General features: G+C 35.7%; 1 protein-coding gene across 5 annotated transcripts in view; it reads right to left on the bottom strand.

Annotated features, from left to right (window-relative positions):
* The window catches only part of LOC106084428 (tyrosine-protein phosphatase Lar), a 710,785-nt gene that overhangs the window by 288,760 nt on the left and 401,484 nt on the right, over positions 1 to 20,541 (bottom strand). For all 5 annotated transcript variants that reach the window (XM_059365346.1, XM_059365348.1, XM_059365350.1 and 2 more), the window contains exon 5: positions 4,167 to 4,346. In XM_059365346.1, coding sequence (XP_059221329.1) covers positions 4,167 to 4,346 — 180 coding nt within the window. The remainder of the gene's footprint in view (positions 1 to 4,166; positions 4,347 to 20,541) is intronic.

Genomic DNA, 20,541 nt, shown 5'->3' with positions numbered 1-20,541 from the left:
TATGCTGGTCATTTTTGTTTTTGCTGCAGGTAATGACCATAACAACAAACTTTGTTCTTTATAAGTTGGTACTCCCATAGGAACAAATACCTTTTGGGTTTCTTCTTGCTTGAAAGTTTTTGTTTGTCCATTGCAATAGTTTGCTTGTTTGCTCTCTTAGTTTTATTTTTTTATTTTTGAAGAAAATGTGCTATTTTAGCCAATTTTGAGTCTTTGTGTTGTTGTTTTGTAGTTATAGTCGCACTTTGCACTTTGTGTTCATGAATTTTGGTTTTTGTCCTCGCAACTATAACGACATCTTGCAATTTTATTGCTATTGTTATGATGTCCAAGAAACTAACAACTCCAAGATATGTCCTTTACTATCGCAACGACAACTACCCCTACCTAGTCTTTTGAGGGAAATGAAGCAAATTCCTGCTACTTATATAGGAAGCTAACAAATCCTTTGGAGAGTCTTTAATCATCAACTTTATAGCAAGATTTTTTGGAATATATTTTTCCAAAGGGAAGAATGGGGGAACATCGACAGTCAGAAGATGTTGTACTTAGTTGATAATGCTGGTGGCTCTAGATGGTGGTTTCTCGGAAAATATAAACAAAGCAAAGTGAAAAAAAAACAAGAGCTAACCAGAGTACACCAAAAATAAATGCAGACAAAAACTTAAAGTTCAACAAAAAAGTTTTTGCAATCATGTTGTATTTCATGTAACATTTTTTGTTTTTGTCTTCACATATTGGGGTAAATAACATCAGCCCTTAGTAAATTTCCGAACACGGCTCATGCTTTCCCTTCGTGAGTTGGGTTTTTTCTTGCAACAGTATCTCATGCTGATAGATTGCTTAACAAGGCAACAACTTTGTTTGACAAATATTAAAATAGATCATCATCAAAAGCTTTAGCTAAAAAATTCTATGAAAATTCTCAAAAGAAAACCGGGATTTACGGAGTTATCAAATTCTTAAACTAAGGGTATGCCCGTGGTCGTGTCATAATGTAAATTTATGACAAATGGTAGCTTCCAGCAGCTCTTCTCCCCTTCATGTGTCGAAGAAGTATACTTTAAGTTGTCTCAAAACTTATAATCCCTAAAAGTATGTGTGTTGATGTTTTATGTGTAACGCTTTATACAGCAATATAGTCTTGAATAATGTTATCTGTTAACGAAATGAAATGAGGATGTTAAAAATAAAAAGAGTAACATATTTAAAATACATGAATTTTCGAAAAAAGGGCTTTACTAGGGGTCTTGAATGTAGGCGATATTAAGTAAGCGAGGAAGGGGCGAAAGGGTCTTAGAGATGGCAAACGATCGGGCTATACCTAGGGGTCTGAATCCAAACCCAGAGAAGGCTGAGATCTGTCTGTTTACGAGAAAGACAAAGGTGGGCAAATTTGAGGAACCTTGTTTTCTTAATGGAACGATTTTGATGTTCAACAAGTCCAAGCACTTGAGAGTCATTTTGATAGGAGATTAACCCGAAATGCCACATCCTGGAGCATACTGAGAAGGCCTGAATCCGATGAAAGTCCACTTGCTCTAAAGAAGCGTAATTAGACTACTATGTTCTTATGCGTCAGTAGTTTGGTGGACTGCGATGGAGAAAATGTGTGCAGAGAACATGTCGTCTTGACATAGACGGTGCGATGAGGACCACTCGTGCTAGGGCACTGGACATGGACATACATTTTAAATATGAGACAGCCTCTGCGGCTATGAGACTTAAGGCGATGCGCTACGGGCCCAATGAAGGGTTTTAGAGGCAACAAACACCAGGAAGCAACTAGGAGTCTAACCCGCCCCTGCTAGGGCACTGGAGACTGTTATAGGTATCTGGACCATGGACATACATTTCAAATATGAGACAGCCTCTGCGGCTATGAAACTTAAGGCGATGCACTATGGGCCCAATGATGGGTTTTAGAGGCAACAAATACCAGGAAGCAGCTAGGAGTCTAACCAGCGGCAGTGATATCAAAACGACGCTGGCAAAATTTGGAGTCCATATGAGCTATGCCACGCCTATACGTAAAAAAATAAAACGTTTGGTATGTTTTTAGGACATAAAGGGTGATTTTTTTGAGGTTAAGATTTTCATGCATTAGTATTTGACAGATCACGTGGGATTTCAGACATGGTGTCAAAGAGAAAGATGCTCAGTATGCTTTGACATTTCATCATGAATAGACTTACTAACGAGCAACGCTTGCAAATCATTGAATTTTATTATTATCAGTGTTCGGTTCGAAATGTGTTCATTCACCGTAACGATGCGTCCAACAGCATCTTTGAAAAAATACGGTCCAATGATTCCACCAGCGTACAAACCACACCAAACAGTGCATTTTTCGGGATGCATGGGCAGTTCTTGAACGGCTTCTGGTTGCTCTTCACTCCAAATGCGGCAATTTTGCTTATTTACGTAGCCATTCAACCAGAAATGAGCCTCATCGCTGAACAAAATTTGTCAAAATTTGAACACATTTCGAACCGAACACTGATTTTGGTAATAAAATTCAATGATTTGCAAGCGTTGCTCGTTAGTAAGTCTATTCATGATGAAATGTCAAAGCATACTGAGCATCTTTCTCTTTGACACCATGTCTGAAATCCCACGTGATCTGTCAAATACTAATGCATGAAAATCCTAACCTCAAAAAAATCACCCTTTATAATTGTGTATCAAATTGTATTGTGAAATAGTCTGAGATCTGCATATAATGGGTAAACATTGGAGTTTAAATTATGTTTCAACATTTAATTGAACTTTACATACATTTTAATATGCACATTCGATTACAAAAATAAAAAGAATAAACATACAAACAAATTATGTAAAATTTATTCATAAATAAAGAAAAACTAGTTGAAACCTCGAATAACATGTTCGATATATATCAAGAATGAAAGGTATTGTCAGGGTAAACAAACTTTATATTTGTCACAAATTTTTGCAAGAATTTATCGTAAAAGCGTGTACTTTTATGGTATACAAAGCCCAACGTTTCTTCGAAAAGAACATTACTTGGCGAAAATTTCCTTAATGTATTATTTTTTTTCGAGTGTACTTTTAGCGGCGGGTGTTGAATCAACCTCCTCTCATTTGATTTCTTGAGCTCCAATACGGCTCAATTATTATTCGATTTTGCATACTGACCTCTCCTACGATCGCCAACATCCACGCCAAATATGGTTCAAATCGGTCTATAGGCTGATATAGCTCCCATATAAACCGTACTGCCGATTATATTTCTTGAGCCTCCAGATGGAACAATTCCAAGCCAATTCAGCTGTACCTCTGCACGATAATTTCTTAAATAACCTCCAATATTCAAGCCATGTATGGCCTGTATCGATTCAGAAGCTGATATAGCAGCTCCCATATAAACCGATCACGGATTGACTTCTTGAGCAGCTCCCAGAAGCAATTCTTCTTCAAATATGGTCCAATACTTTTTTGGGCTTTCCAAACAGATTGACATAAAATCCCGTTACTACTTTTTGAAGATTGCAAATGCTATTTTTCCCCTGAACATTCCATTAGGGAATAGGGGCAAATTTCGCACATATCAATGAATGTAGTCCGATTCAAGTTTAAGTTCTATGATAAGGGCCTCTTTTTTGTAGTCGAGTTCGAACAGCATGCCGTAACTAAATTCGTGAATATCGCTATATTTGAAACAGGACTTTTTGCGCCTGAAACTGATCATTGGCCATATCATAACATCCCGGTATAATCGAGTCAACGATGGGAAACTTGCATGGAATGGAAAAGATTTCGGATCGGATACCTGAGACGATACTTGAGATCGGATGTGACAGGCTGCTGCCTGGGGCACCATCTTAGATTGACGAAATTCGTGCTGTTCCATGAATTTCCATGGATTTACAATAATTTTCAAAAATCAAAGTCATTTTGTTTTAAGGATTTTCCACAATAATATTGTTTTTGTATACAATTTTATTTATGTGGTTACAATAATTTTTTAGCGTGTGGTACCACACTGTTATGACACAAATCTTGTATATCATATATTATTAGCACACGACTTTCCAATATATTCTTTAATTTTTTTTCTGAGCAACCATACAATTTACGAGTATTGGCGACAGGGCAAACGCGAAGAGACAAAAATGAAAATTCAAAGTTTTATAGCCACTTACCGTCTTTCATCGAATAGCGTGGATTACTCATGTCGACTCGTGTCTGATTCTTAATCCAATATATCAAAGGTGTTGGATTACCGGTAGCCTTACACTGCATTGTTGCTGTGTGGCCCACTTCAATGACACGAGTGCTGGGATGCTGCGTGATAACCGGAAAGCCTGGAGGTGGTTTGTCAACTGCAAGAGAAGATAAAGGGTAGATAGAGTGAACAAAAGCAAAAAAAAAATTATGTATAAGTGAAATTGAGAATATTGCATGTATATCCTTAAAAGGATAAAAAGTGAAAATATCCTTAATGATAAGCGTATATTAAAATATATGTATTGGTAAGTATATATGGTTCACATAAATTATGTCACATATATAAAATTTATAACGTATACAAGGAAGTTTAAAATTTAAGTAGGTTAACAATATGATATGTAGGCAATTTAGCTCAGAAAACCGTGTTATATAAGTCTAATAGTCCTTCTTAATCATAAATTGCAGAACTTTTTAATCGATTACCATCTTATTATTCCGTTTAGAATTCTCTAAGAGTCTTATTGAAGTTTAGTAAATCAATAACTGGCTAACTTTTCGTAGCCCAGTTTGATTAATTCACTGTGCTACAATATAAAAAACCATGGGATAAAAAATTAAGTTTTGCAAAAAACGGATTAAAGAAAATTACCAAAAAAATCTTTAAAACATCATACGAAATAAAATCACAAAACAAACACAAATAACTCTTCCTTAACGTAAGTAGTTTTTTATGATAGTTATGGTGCTTTCAAGTAGGCAAAATTCATTGTACTACATTACAACAAAAGTTTACAATACTTGGTTTTCTAAGCTGCCTTACAGCTTTTTTACTTGCATTGCATATACTACCAATACAGCAGGATATTGTGGATCTATATAGAGACTCCTTCCAAGCCAACGCTGGATCATGAAAATCGCTAGATAGGGATGTAAATGCTAATGGACGGAGAAATGTTGATTTTTGTAACGAATAAAATACTAAAGTGTTCACTGACTAAACGACAGGAGATGCGGAAGGTGATTTTACGTACGTAAGCAATATCGGCACACCTGTAAATGATATATGTTCGACATCTGTTCATATGGCTTATGTTCGGCATCTGTCAATGTTCTCCAATATGTGCACAAAATTTGTGTTGAAGAAAAAATTTGGTATGACCATTTGCCAATAACCTTAACACTTAACCTACATAAGGTCTTAGAACAAGAGATTAAACTAAATTTACTACCAACATTGTACTCGAAAGTATTGAACAAGCTACAATATCAGAACAAACTTAAGTTCAATCTAAATAATTTTCTTGAAACCCACACAGTAGCCTGCCTCAAAGACCTAATATACCTAATTATTACTTCGGAAGGTGAGCAACGGAAACCTCAGCTGTATTCACCAAAAATGGTTCAATGGCCAATGTCTAGCGAAATTTCGTAAAACTCAAACTTAATTTGAATCTAAATAATTTTCTTGAAACCCACACAGTAGCCTGCCTCAAAGACCTAATATACCTAATTATTACTTCGGAAGGTGAACAACGGAAATCCTAGCTGTATACACCAAGAATGGTTCAATGGCCAATGCCACAAGGCAAGAAAAATTTATTTTCAATGTCTAGCGAAATTTCGTAAAACTCAACTAGAACTTATACAAAGGATTGTTAAGAAGCAACAAAGAAATTTAAGAAAGTTTGTGAAGTAAGTAAAACTCAATTTTATTAGAAAATTATGGTAATGCTCGATGGTACTTCAGATGGCAAAGATTGGTGCTGTATAGTAAGATTAGTAAATGATCAAGACCATCGCATTAGTCATACACTTTCGCCAGACTCACTAAAACAACATTTAATGAATGTATTCAGAGTAGAACCTACATCCATGAACGTTAACTATGCGCCTACATGGGTAACTAATTACACGCTCAACCAAGATTTATCGGTAGAGGGAGTAAAAAACATGCTGAGTAGGACTAAGCCAAATAAGATCCCAGGTGAGGGCAGAATCCAATACGAATTCTTCTCAAACGCAACAGAACAATTTTTAGTACAACTGACAGCAATATTCGAGGGTTGCCTTTTATATTGCGGGATTGGGCAACCCTTGTGTTGCAAACTGCCAACTGACAGCTCTATCGTAAAGCTTGACATTTTTGAGGTTATACATGTTCAGAACGTTTTGACACTCGTATGTCTATTGTGTTGTTTACAGTAACTTAAAAGATTGATCTCGCCCAAAAGAACCGAATGAAATCGAGCGATTATTTTTTACAACTTTCGACGTGGACAAATTCAACAATAGTGCATCGATGAACATAATTCAATTTTTGGCGATGAAGCACCATCAAGAACCGGTGTTTATCGATGGTATGGTGAATTCAACCGAGGTCGTAGTTCACTCCAAGACGAATTTTGTAAAGGTCGTTCAAAATCAATTGTTGTTCCAAAAGCCATTTATATTGCAAGACCGTCATGTGACCTATCGTGGAATTGGGACAACCTTAGGCATTAATGGGACCAGCATATATTGCAAGACCGTCATGTGACCAATCGTGGGATTGGGACAACCTTAGGCATTAATGGGACCAGCATACATTCAATATTGCATACACATTTGACCGTCAAAGAATGTTGTTCGCGTGGGATCCCACACAATTTGTCAATTGCACATGTCGATTGGCCGAAAGAAATGGTCCATAAATACGAAATAACTGCATTTTTGAACACTCAAAATATCGATTTGATGAGTCATTCGCCGTATAGTCCTGATTTGGCACCGAATGACTTCTTTTTATTCCCGTATTTAAAAAATAAAATAAGAGGTCAACGTTTTTCGACACCTGAAGAAACGATTAATGCGATCAGAAAGCATGTTTTGTTGATAGCCTCAATTAGAGTGGCAACAGTGCTTCAACAATTGGCTCAAACGTATAGATTTTAATGGGGAATATTTTGAAAAACAATAAAGCGATTTTCCATGATTAATATTTGTTTTTGTGTTCTCTAATCCCGAAATATAAAAGGCAACCCTCGTAAAAAAATGTATAATAAGGGTAACATAGATGAAGAATTTTGGAGAACTATAATCTTCCCAATATAGAACAAAGTAGTCTGGAGGAAGCAACTTACTACAGAGGTATGTCTTTCATAAATTCATACATAAAAGGGATTCGGCTTCATAAAAAATAGGGATTCGGCTTCGACAATATGAGATCGCTTCAATTTCTGCACAATATGATCTTCAGACAGAAACTAAAGTATCTATACGACCGACTCAGGTTCGGGAGACCCAAAAGTGGGAAAAAATCATTCTATTGAGACGGCGAAGTCTAGACTAAGAATGACAATTTTATATTGGTACAATCTTTCTTTGGAATACTCTTCCATTTAATTTACAGAGTAGAGCAAAGCTTTACATTAAAATCTGACTTAAAGATTTTTTCTAGAACATTGAACAACATACGTTAATGTAAAATTTATGTTTATCTTGTTTAAGTTTGTTCTGTGACAAAGCTCTATAGAGCTTATTTGATAGCTCGGGTCCCCTACGATCGGAGCTATCAAACCTATTCGCAGAAATTCCCATGCAATCTCTCCTTGGGCTTGTTAGCTCAAACTTCATAAGAGCACTTTCTGTTTTTACATTTCTCTTAGGAGCTTGTTCGCTAAGTTCGGATGTAAAGAGATGCTTCCAATACCTAATTTAATATAATTAATTTTTTTGTAGTTTTTTTTTACCCACCACCATAGGATGGGGGTATACTAATCTAGTCATTCAGTTTGTAACCCCTCGAAATATTGATCTGCGACCCCATAAAGTATATATATTCTGGATCGTCTCGACATTCCGATTCGATCTAGCCATGTCCGTCCGTCTGTCGAAATCACGACTGAGGTCGTACACTTCAAGCCTGCCGCTTGAAATTTTGCACAAATACTTAATATTGATCGTTGATCGTTGGGAATGCCAAATGGGCCATATCGGATCAGATTTAGATATGACTGTCATATAAACCGATATCCCGATTTGACTTCTTGAGCCCCTGGAAACCACATTTCTTGTACGATTTGGCTGAAATTTTGCACATAATGTTCTCATATGACTTCCAATAACTGAGCCAAGTACGGTCCGAACCGGGCTATAACCTGATATAGCTCCCATATAAACCGATTTCCCGATTTGACTTCTTGAGCCCCTGGAAGCCACAATTTGCATCCGATTTAGTTGAAATTTTGAACATAGTGTTCTGTTATGACTTCCAATAGCTAAGCTAAGTACGGTCCGAATCCGTCTATAACCTGATATAACTCCCATTTAAACCGATCTCCCGATTTGACTTCTTGAGCCCCTGGAAGCCGCAATTCTTGTCCGATTTGGCTACACATAGTGTTTTCGTATGACTTCCAAACGCGGTGCCAAGTATGGTCCAAATCGGTCTATAACCTGATATAGCTCCCATATAAAACGATCTCCTGATTTGATTACAAGCCGCAATTGTTTTTTACGATTAGGCCGAAATTTCACCGAAATTGGGTAATAAATAAAGCTTATATGGGCTTCAGACCCTTATCGGCAGATCGGTATATATGGCAGCTATATCTAAACAAAGTCCGATCTGAACCATATTTGGGTCAGATGTCGGAAGCCTAATACTACTCACTGTTTCAAATTTCAGCGAAATCGGATGAACAATAAAGCATTTATGGGCATTAGACCCTTTATCGGCAGATCGGTATATAAAGGAGCTATATCCAAATATGGTCCGATTTGGCCCATTCAAGAACTTAACCAAGGTGCATCAAAAATACGTATCGGTGCCAAATTTCAGGTCAATATCTCAATTTTTAAAGGTTGTAGAGTGATTACAACAGACGGACGGACGGACGCAAAGGCATCGTTCAATCGTCATAGAATTTTACGACGATCCAAAAAATATATACTTTGAAGGGTCGGAAATTGATATTTCGATTGCAAACGGAATGAATTAATGAATATACCCCTTATCCTACGGTGGTGGGTATAAAAATATTGTACTTCCAATATTTAACACTTGTCCGCCAGCAAAAAACTAAACTTTTAATTTTTCACCTTAAAATGAACTCATATACGCTGAGGTTTATTTGCATATTTATTTTTTTTTTTTCATTTATTTTTTTCTTGTTGCCGTAAAGTTATTAAACCAATATTTGAATAAAGTCTTCCACAATCTAGGGCCATTATTTGCTTTCGATATTATTTTTCTTCTGTTCAACAATTTTTTCCATTCATTTTCAATTTTTCCATATTCACGTTTGCATAGGTTTTTTTGTTTTTAACCAACGCATGTTGGGTTTGTATACAAATGCCACTGTAAAAAACCAAAATAAAGCAGAAAGTACAAAGAAAATAAAAATAAATCATTTTAATTTAAGGTTCTCAGGCTTATTCACACATTTCAATTAAATCTTTTTACTGTATTGTTAATTCTTTTATTTCCGGTATTTTGATGTATGACGGTATGTGTGTGTGTGTGTGCCGAAGAGTTATGCATGAAGTTCTTCTGTACTCACTGTTTGCTATTTTTTTTTTTTTTGGTATTTACACAATACAAGTACTCGTGCAAAATATTTGCCCTTGTATAACGAGAATCGCCTGAACTGGAAAACGGCAACGACAATAACATTTCTGAAAATTTTTCTGACACCAGTGTCAGTTATATGACATTACATATAAGACATGTGAGTGAAAATATTGGTGTGCATATTTCAAAAGATTATAACCAATAATGTGACATGGGAAATGGAGTAACTGCTCTGATTGGTTTTGATATGACAAAAACCGAGACCAATATTAATCCCAACTAAAATACAAAGATTGACCTCTCTATGAAGCCCATTTTGTTACCTTCTAGCCGTACCGGGCCAGCTCCACTCCGCGTTTTTAAATTCTCTAATATCTCTGTAGGGTGGGACACTTCGCCCTGAATGTATATATCGAATTCATGCTACTGTAGCCTATGTCCGCCCATGAAGCTGAACGCCTGCTTTCGAATCCTGGCGAGAAAATCGGACAAAATTTTAAGCAGTGGATATCACCTCTTAATATTGGCAACATTTGCGAGGTACCATGCTATGTATGGTCATGTAAAAAATTCTCCCCAAAGAGGTGTCGCACGGCGGCACGCCGTTCGGACTCGGCTATAAAAAAATGTCCCTTATCATTGAGTTTAAGCTTCAATAGAAAAGCACTAATTAATGTGTGAGAAGTTTCCTCTGCTCGGTTCATGGACAAAATTTTACTCTACTCCCAAATGCCTTTCTTTTGTGTATTGGTAAATATTTCCGGTTTAGGGGTTATTTCGCTTTTATATATTTGGGAGGTATTTGGGATGGGGCAGCTTTAAAACTCATGGCTCTGCAATTGGATTTCTAATTCGTTTGATATTGGTCGTGATTAGTCTATATATTCATTTGGCGGGTTTTGGGTGGTCCCCGAGGCACCCGACCCCAACAATAGAAACCATGTGTTGTTTTTGGCGACTGTGAGAGAAAGATTTTGAAACGTATTCAATCTCGGAGATCTGGTGTTTTTGCAAATTAAGGTAATGAGAAGTGCTTTTGGGGGAGGGATAGGACCACAGACATTTCGGCTCAAATATGTATATCAAATTCGTGCTCCACTCACAAAACCCTTCAATTTGAGGCTATATTGCCATGGTCGGTAAATATGAACCGTCTGGAAGGTGTTTTGGGTCTGGATCGGGCACCGGCACATTGTCCTGAAAATATATATTAAATTTGTTCTTTACTATATATAAATACAGTTGATTAAAGCTCCATATTGCCACAGTTGGAAAATAGGTGCAGTTTAGGGGGTGCTTTAGGGCGTACCCCCAAACATTTGGCTCCAAAATTGGATATCAAATTCGTTTTCTACTCTCAAATACCTTTCATTTGAGTCCCATATTGTCATAATGGGTCTATTAACCTATTTGACATATTTGTGGGAGGAAAAGCGCCACCTAAACTTGAATGCAAATTTTAATGTCATATTCGTAATCTACTCCAAATACCTTTCATTTGAGTCCCATATTGCCATGGTCTGCTAATATGATCATTCGGGGTATTTGGGTTGAGGACGCACCTTAATTTTGGATCTAATTTTTTATGCCATACTTGTAACTAACTGCCGAATACTCTTCATTTGAGTCCCATATTGACATGAACTATTGAATTTATCTGTTAAGAAGAGTTTTGGGCTTGGTGCGCCCCGCTCGGTATTTGGACCCAATCTTTAATACAAAATTCGTTTTATAGTATCCAATACCTTTCATCTTGTACCTATATTGTTCCGATCGATCCACTTTTGATTTTGGGTGGTGTTTCATGGTTAGGGTGAGGGTGCGCCCCTATTGTGAGGGTGCGCCCCTTTCCTTTGACACCCATATTGTACTTATCGGTCCACTTTTGATTTTGGGTGATATTTTTGGGGTAACAGGGGAGGGTTCCTTCCTCCTCCTTCCTATGTGAACTAATTACAATATAAAGCCTATTCCTTCTTCCAGACCATAGTCGTAATCTAATCCTGAATTTGAGTCCCATATTGTCATGATTTGGCTTTGGGGCGGCCCCCCAAATTACTTGGACCCAATTTTTAATATGAAATTCGTACTCTACTCTTGAATACCTTCCATTTGAGTCCCACATTGTCCCGATCGGTCTACTCTTATTTTTGGGTAGTACTTTTGGAGGTGGGTCCGCTCGCTTCCGATATCAAAAAAATATATAGCCTATGTTTCCTTCCAGACCAACCTACACAATCTGTGAAAATTTCAAAGTAATCGATTCACCCATTTTGGAGTCTATACGGAACAAACGAACACAATTTGATTTTTATATGTAAGAGAAGTTAGTTTCGAATTGTGTTCTTATTTCAGCATGGTACCTTCCTTATCGACTCCAACGCATATGTTTGTATATATGTGACATAAACCTGATACCATCTGTTTAGTTTATATCAGAAAATTTCGATCAGCGTGCTACAGTAACATATGTCATTCGAAAAGTCGACGTCTGTTCTTGCCAGAATGGTATTCATTAGCAAAATAATAGGTAGAGGTAATAAGATGCAAACTTATCCAACGCCTCTGTGTGTATAGCGAACTTAATGCTGTACTTTTTCTTTAAAATACAAGCTAAAAACAATATAACACAACAGGACTCGATTTATAGCCGGCAGAGCATTTCAAAACCAAAGACGACAAGCTATTAAGTCGTTTTGAATTGAAATATTTTCCAGAATTATCCTTTGAGTGGGAATTTAGATTTGGAAAATTTTTTGACAGACGATCGATATAAACCATAATTTTGCCGATTACGTTCAATCTTAACAATTGATGGTTGCTTTCAATAGTTCAAATATATTTTAACCCATCTGCAAGTTGACTTTAATGACAGCGTATTCAGAGTTTGTTTAAGAAAAACTTTACTAAACAATTCATTTTTAAAAGAAGTTTCAAAATTTGAATCAATTTAACTTATGCGATATAAGGTTATCTCAAAATTTTAAATTTAAATATTCAACAATTCCTATATTATAACCCTACAGATGACCATTTGCGTGCATGTTGTCTGAAAAAAGGACATATTTACTATATACGAAGAGGTGTCTGGCATAAAGCCAAAGCTTCCAACCCCAATGTACAATCACAAGGAAGTAAAGAGCTTTTGTGTTTTTGCTTCGGCAGAGACCTGCTCTGGTCTATGCATAGGTGCAAATCAATGACAAACGCAAGTAAACAAAAAAAAAAAGACCTTGAACAGAAATCGACCCATACAATTGCATGTGTGAGCAAAGGATTTAAGGAACCATTTTTCATCAATATATAAACAGATGCAAAAAACAAACTAGTGAATTAAAGTGAACAGCATGGCAATGTACAATTGCAACATGTAAATGACAGCAGTAAGGATAGTTAAATACAGAGTCAAATAATGGTCAGATTTATGAGCATAATAGGAAAGGTTATAAAATCAACTAAATTCAATAGAATTATTCCAAGAACTACAATTTTTTTATTTGAGACGAAAAAATTACGCATACATATATGCACAAGTTAAATTAAAATCTGAAAAACCATAGAAGTTAGATTTAATAAAAGTTCAATCCTATTTCCTTTGCTATGAGCTGAAAAAGCTTCAAAGTTGACAAAAGCTTCTTAAGAGTCCAACAATTACTGTCAGTCTGCAATTGATATCAGCAAATGAAAGCGAAAAAAATGAGAAACGACAAACTTGTAAACTTATCCATTGTCATTACGACTCAATTCAACTTGTCTGGGAAAGGAATGAAATAAGAAGCGAGCAAAACAAACAACTAATTAAATATTGATGGTAATGGCTAATGACAGGGAAAGAACGAATAAGTTCGGAGAGGTGTCAATATCGATGAAATGTGTCAAACCGTGTCTGGGCATTTAATGAAGTTGTGTAAACAAACAAACAAACAAAAAACATAATAAACAAGTAAAAGCGTGCTAAGTTCGGCCGGGCCGAATCTTATATACCCTCCACCATGGATCGCATTTGTCGAGTTCTTTTCCCGGCATCTCTTCTTAGGCAAAAAAGGATATAAAAAAAGAGTTTCTCTGCTATTAAAACGATATCATGATATGGTCCGGTTCAGACCACAATTAAATTATATGTTGGAGACCTGTGTCAAATTTCAGCCAATTCGTATAAGAATTGCGCCCATTGGGGCTCACGAAGTAAAATAGAGAGAACGATTTATATGGGATCTGTATCGGGCTATAGAGCGATTCAGACCATTAGAAACACGTTTGTTGATGGTCATGAGAGGATCCGTCGTACAAAATTTCAGGCATATCGGATAATAATTGCGGCCTCTAGGGGTCAAGAAGTCAAGATCCAAGATCGGTTTATATGGCAGCTATATCAGGTAATGAACCGATTTGAACCTTATTTGACACAGTTGTTGAAAGTAAAAATAAAATACGTCATGCAAAATGTCAGCCAAATCGGATAGGAATTGCGCCCTCTAGAAGCTCAAGAAGTCAAATCCCCAGATCTGTTTATATGACAGCTATATCAGGTTATGGACCGATTTCAACCATACTTGGCACAGTTGTTGGGTATCATAACGAAATACTTCGTGCAAAAATTCATTCAAATCGGATAAGAATTGTGCACTCTAGAGGCTCAAGAACTCAAGACCCAAGATCGGTTTATATGGCAGCTATATCAGGTTATGGACCGATTTAAACCATACTTGGCACAGTTGTTGGGTATCATAACAAAACACGTCGTGCAAAATTTCATTCCAATCGGATAAGAATTGCGCACTCTAGAAGCTCATGAAGTCAAGACCCAAGATCGGTTTATATGGCAGCTATACTTGGCACAGTTGTTGCATGTCATAACAAAACACATCGTGCAAAATTTCATTCTGATCGGATAAGAATTGCGCACGCTAGAGGCTCAAGAAGTCAAGACCCAAGATCGGTTTATATGGCAGCTATATCAGGTTATGGACCGATTTGAACTATACTTGGCGCAGTTGTTGGATATCATAACAAAACACGTCGTGCAAAATTTCATTCTAATCGGATAAGAATTGCGCACTCTAGAAGCTCATGAAGTCAAGACCCAAGATCGGTTTATATGGCAGCTATATCAAAACATGGACCGATATGGCCCATTTACAATACCAACCGACCTACACTAATAAGAAGTATTTGTGCAAAATTTCAAGCGGCTAGCTTTACTCCTTCGGAAGTTAGCGTGCTTTCGACAGACAGACGGACGGACGGACGGACGGACGGACGGACGGACAGACGGACGGACATGGCTAGATCGACATAAAATGTCACGACGATCAAGAATATATATACTTTATGGGGTCTCAGACGAATATTTCGAGTAGTTACAAACAGAATGACGAAATTAGTATACCCCCCATCTTATGGTGGAGGGTATAAAAAGAAAACAGAATCTAAAATGCATAAATCAGTTCGATATTCAATAAAAATTGTAAAAACAGAAAGTATTTAAGTCAACTTTTTAAAAGCTTTTCTAGAAATTATTTTATCCTTATTATGTATTATAACAAACTTCCATGCTTCTATCAACTTTATTTGAATACACCATTTCCTTTTCTTCGAATCTACTGGTCTCATGTTTGACTTCATTAATTATTTAGATTTCAGTATATTCAACTTTTTATTATAACTAGACAATATTTGCTTCTAGCAATCCAAGTTTTGCTTTCTTAATTTAAATTTTTAAGGCTGCCGCTTCCTATTACGCACAGTGGGCCAAATGGCAAAAAAATTGGAAATAAGTCTACAACTTTTTATCTGTTGATTTTAGCCATACAAAATGTTCTAGACATTTGTAGAGGAGGACATAGGCTTTCAGAAAAGTGCTGTTGTTGGTCCATATCTTTAATACAGGGTGAGCTACAGGGTGTCAAAGTTGACCACTTTTGACTTCTCCAAGCTTCTGGGGGCCATAACTTTTGATCTACTCAACCGATTTACATGATTTAGGACTCTAGAGAAAGAGCTTGACAAGATCTAAAAAACTTATGCATAAAGTACCATGCCATCGTGTACTGTTAAGGAGTTATGAATTGTTTAATTTTAAAATATGAAAATTTGGCCTTGGTTTTTTTCAGTGTTTTTTAAATAACTCCGTCAATTTTAAAGCTATAAACTTCATACTTCACACAAATTATGCCAGCATATGTGTGCATAAAATACAAAAGGAATCACGTGAATATCTTTGGCGGTTTAAAAATGGCATCGTTTTCAATATGAAAAATATTTTTTTTGTCAAAAAATTGCAAAATTTTTCAAAAAAGATACTCCCATTTCCTTTAAGTTTTCGCAAACTTTGGCCATCAAAGCATTATCATTTCTTTCCATTTTCACAAAGTCGAGGTATTAAGAAAAGTTTTAAGTGCTAATTTGGCTAATTTCGATATCAAACAACACCGTTATCTTAAGACCAAAATGGCCAATTTTTTTACTAAACTTCAAAAGTTTCTCACTGGAAAAAAAGTTCCACGGGGATTTTTTCGCTTTTTTTGAACTTAAATGAAAGCTTAAAATGTTCCCAACATTTTAAGGTATGTCTCGCCATATCCTAGCCATAAATGAGATCGTAGCGATCAAAATACTGAAAAAAGTCAATTTTCAAGTAGTGCTATATTCATTGCTAAAAAACAAGTATTACGTCACATTTTATTGCAAAGATGTTAAATAAACTTTTATTTGGTAACACTTCTTCTACAAAACACAAAAAGAATCATGGAAATATCTCTATTCTATTCCATTTTATGGAACCGGCAATAAAAAAGTCAATTTTTCAAAAAAGTCGAATTTCCCAAATTTTGTTTTTGTTGTCCTAATTGCACATGACACACTATAGCCATATTTACGCAACATACCTTATCGTAAAGGAAATTTTCATACCTTTCCAACGATGTATAAAACATTTCTCAACTCGGATTCTATCTACTCTAAAATTCATTTACACTTCATTAAACTCTATATAAAAATGTCTATTTGTGAAATGGAACCTTATATGGGGCCTACACTAAAACATTGATAGATTTGCCCAGGGTTTACAATACAAATGTGTTAGAATAAAAAAAGGTCTCCTGCCAAAGTTTAAAAAAATTGGAATAAAAATATGTGTTTTAGAGCGAAAACACTTCGCATCGGCGTGCGTTTATATGTATATTAGCTACTCCCAAAATAAAAAAGCATTTTAGTTTTGTATTATTTGATTTTATTCTCTACCAAATAATCTAAGGTATCAAAATTTAAAAGCTCTTTAATTTGAATGGCATCGGGATCGTCCTTATCTATATCGTCACATATTTTTGGTAGCCATTTAGTTCTGATGCTGTATAGTACCGGATCAGACGATAACAATAAATATTGAAGTAAATCATAATTTTGGTTAAATTTGGTGCTCTTTCGGGTATTGAAAAGCCGGAACTGTTTAACATCTCTATTACGGGATTCCTGAGCTTCTTCTGTAAGTTCTCCTAACGGAAGTATGTTGTATTCCACAATTTCCTTGCCATGATGTAAGACTTTATGTACTGTCGGTGTTAAAGCTTTCCACGAATATAAATCAGATAAAATGTTTTTTGTGTCATTACTATAAGCTTCAAATTTGGTTGAATTTATCATCTTTTTGCTATTGATTACAGCCAAAATCACTTTGAATCGTCTTAGCAAGTGTTCATCAAGACCGGTTATTTTAGATGTCGATACGGGGTCCTCAAAAAACCGCCTTGCCGAGTTGCCATCATTTGTGCTTCCGTATCCGTAAAGAGGTTTATCTATTATAAGTCCCTTTTGTTTAAACTCCAACTGGATTCGATTCTTCTCTTCCTGCCTCATTTTGTGAAGATCTTGGTTGTTTCTAGCAGAGACATCGCGGTTTCCAGGGCTAGTCCGATATTTAAGGTCATACGATAAATGCAAACAATACTCCATGAATCGAATTCTACAGTGCAGGGGCGAAATACCGAAATTGAGCGCATTTTCGTTTACTAAATTTTCATCAGACTTGTCCTCGAATTGCCCATTCTTCTTGCCACAAATATTGCATCTCCAATTGGACATAACGCCAGTTAATGCGTTTGCCACCTTTCCATCGATCATAGTGAGTTGTAGTTGAAACGAAACTTTTATATTTCTTCCCAATTGGTTTATAACAATCATGGGTAATGCAGCAATTTCTTCCTTTATTTCGTTCACCAAAGATCGTGTTGTGTTCCGGTCTTCCTTTGTATACTCAAACCGAATTGGGCGACATAAATATTTTGACCCAGGTGTTCTATTTATCCATATATCTTGAAATGCATTTTCTTTCGATGATGAAGATTGGTCCTTGTACAATCTCATTCTCAATGGTACTAATGATGCCATGAAAATTGATGCGAAGTTGGTATCTATTTCTGTTTGTTGCTTATATTCGGAAAATCCAGATGATCCATCACAACCCCATTTGCTGATCAAAACCACTTCGGAATTATTACATGTGTTCAACTGTTCTTCAGTAAAATTAGAAATAATTCTAACAGCTGTATTTTCAACAAGATCAGCAAGTTTCACTCTTGCTTTTAATTCGTCCACGTATATATTTGATGGCACCATTTTCGTCCTGGTGTTGTACAATTTATGTTTTGAGGGTAAACAACCCCATCCTTTTTCACGAAGAGCCTTCCTCATTGTTGAGTATTTGTTTCTTGAGAGGCCTAGGTTCAAAATCAGGGCCAGTGCATCTTCCGCCGTGAATTCTGTAGTCGATTTTGGAGTTGGAATACTTTCTACCATTCTCTTTACCCTTTTCGGAGATGCTAATGGTAAAACATCGACAATTCGTCCAACATTTTTTGGTTGTGTTTTTAACAATGCTGTTTTGAACGTATCTTTTATTAAATTTGGCGGATGTGCCGCCAATAGTTCCTCTTGTTTTTTCTTTTTGGTTTTCTCCGTAACTTCGTCGTATGCTTTGCTAGGCCGGCCGGGAATCAGCGGTTTAATTTCAATAAGTAGATCCGATTTCAGCCACTTCTCATACATTTTGAAAAACTTGATTTTTGCGAATGAACATTCTGGCAACCTTCTCTCAAATGATTTGTAGAATTTTTCAAGTTTGTCTAAAGCGTCTTTATTTAGCCTTATTCCATATATGTGGTCCAAAGTGTAAACAAGTTCCTTAAATGACTCCGTGTATGATTTGGAATCATTTTTGATGTCCCATACAATTTTCGAAAGAGTGGAATACTTCAGTATGACTTCCATAACTTATAAATGTCCTTTACGCCTCTACAAAATATAATGAAGAAAATTTGGATTTTGTTCAAATATTTATGCAATATATTCACAATTAATGACCCATTTCAGGTATCAGACGCAATCGTAAAAAGGGGTCCAAAGTGCCTCTTTTTACTTACTCTTCTATAATTATTTACCTGGACTCGAATTTGGTTAAAAAAAATGACAATGAATTTTTTATGGGTAGGTTTTTTCACATTCATTGATACGGTGGATTTCCTGGGAATTCGACATAGCGAAACAGGTAACATTTGTCTGCATCAAATCTTAACACAAATATATATATATATGCAGGTATATTTCTAGGTTACTTTTTATTCAAAAATCATCAGCTTACATTAAAAATAGATGTAGGTACTATACAAACGCACGCCGATGCGAAGTGTTTTCGCTCTAAAACACATATTTTTATTCCAATTTTTTTAAACTTTGGCAGGAGACCTTTTTTTATTCTAACACATTTGTATTGTAAACCCTGGGCAAATCTATCAATGTTTTAGTGTAGGCCCCATATAAGGTTCCATTTCACAAATAGACATTTTTATATAGAGTTTAATGAAGTGTAAATGAATTTTAGAGTAGATAGAATCCGAGTTGAGAAATGTTTTATACATCGTTGGAAAGGTATGAAAATTTCCTTTACGATAAGGTATGTTGCGTAAATATGGCTATAGTGTGTCATGTGCAATTAGGACAACAAAAACAAAATTTGGGAAATTCGACTTTTTTGAAAAATTGACTTTTTTATTGCCGGTTCCATAAAATGGAATAGAATAGAGATATTTCCATGATTCTTTTTGTGTTTTGTAGAAGAAGTGTTACCAAATAAAAGTTTATTTAACATCTTTGCAATAAAATGTGACGTAATACTTGTTTTTTAGCAATGAATATAGCACTACTTGAAAATTGACTTTTTTCAGTATTTTGATCGCTACGATCTCATTTATGGCTAGGATATGGCGAGACATACCTTAAAATGTTGGGAACATTTTAAGCTTTCATTTAAGTTCAAAAAAAGCGAAAAAATCCCCGTGGAACTTTTTTTCCAGTGAGAAACTTTTGAAGTTTAGTAAAAAAATTGGCCATTTTGGTCTTAAGATAACGGTGTTGTTTGATATCGAAATTAGCCAAATTAGCACTTAAAACTTTTCTTAATACCTCGACTTTGTGAAAATGGAAAGAAATGATAATGCTTTGATGGCCAAAGTTTGCGAAAACATAAAGGAAATGGGAGTATCTTTTTTGAAAAATTTTGCAATTTTTTGACAAAAAAAATATTTTTCATATTGAAAACGATGCCATTTTTAAACCGCCAAAGATATTCACGTGATTCCTTTTGTATTTTATGCACACATATGCTGGCATAATTTGTGTGAAGTATGAAGTTTATAGCTTTAAAATTGACGGAGTTATTTAAAAAACACTGAAAAAAACCAAGGCCAAATTTTCATATTTTAAAATTAAACAATTCATAACTCCTTAACAGTACACGATGGCAT

This window comes from Stomoxys calcitrans, chromosome 3, assembly GCF_963082655.1.
Source record: "Stomoxys calcitrans chromosome 3, idStoCalc2.1, whole genome shotgun sequence".
Taxonomy (NCBI): Eukaryota; Metazoa; Arthropoda; class Insecta; order Diptera; family Muscidae; genus Stomoxys; species Stomoxys calcitrans.
This window is presented reverse-complemented; position numbering and strand designations above follow the sequence as displayed.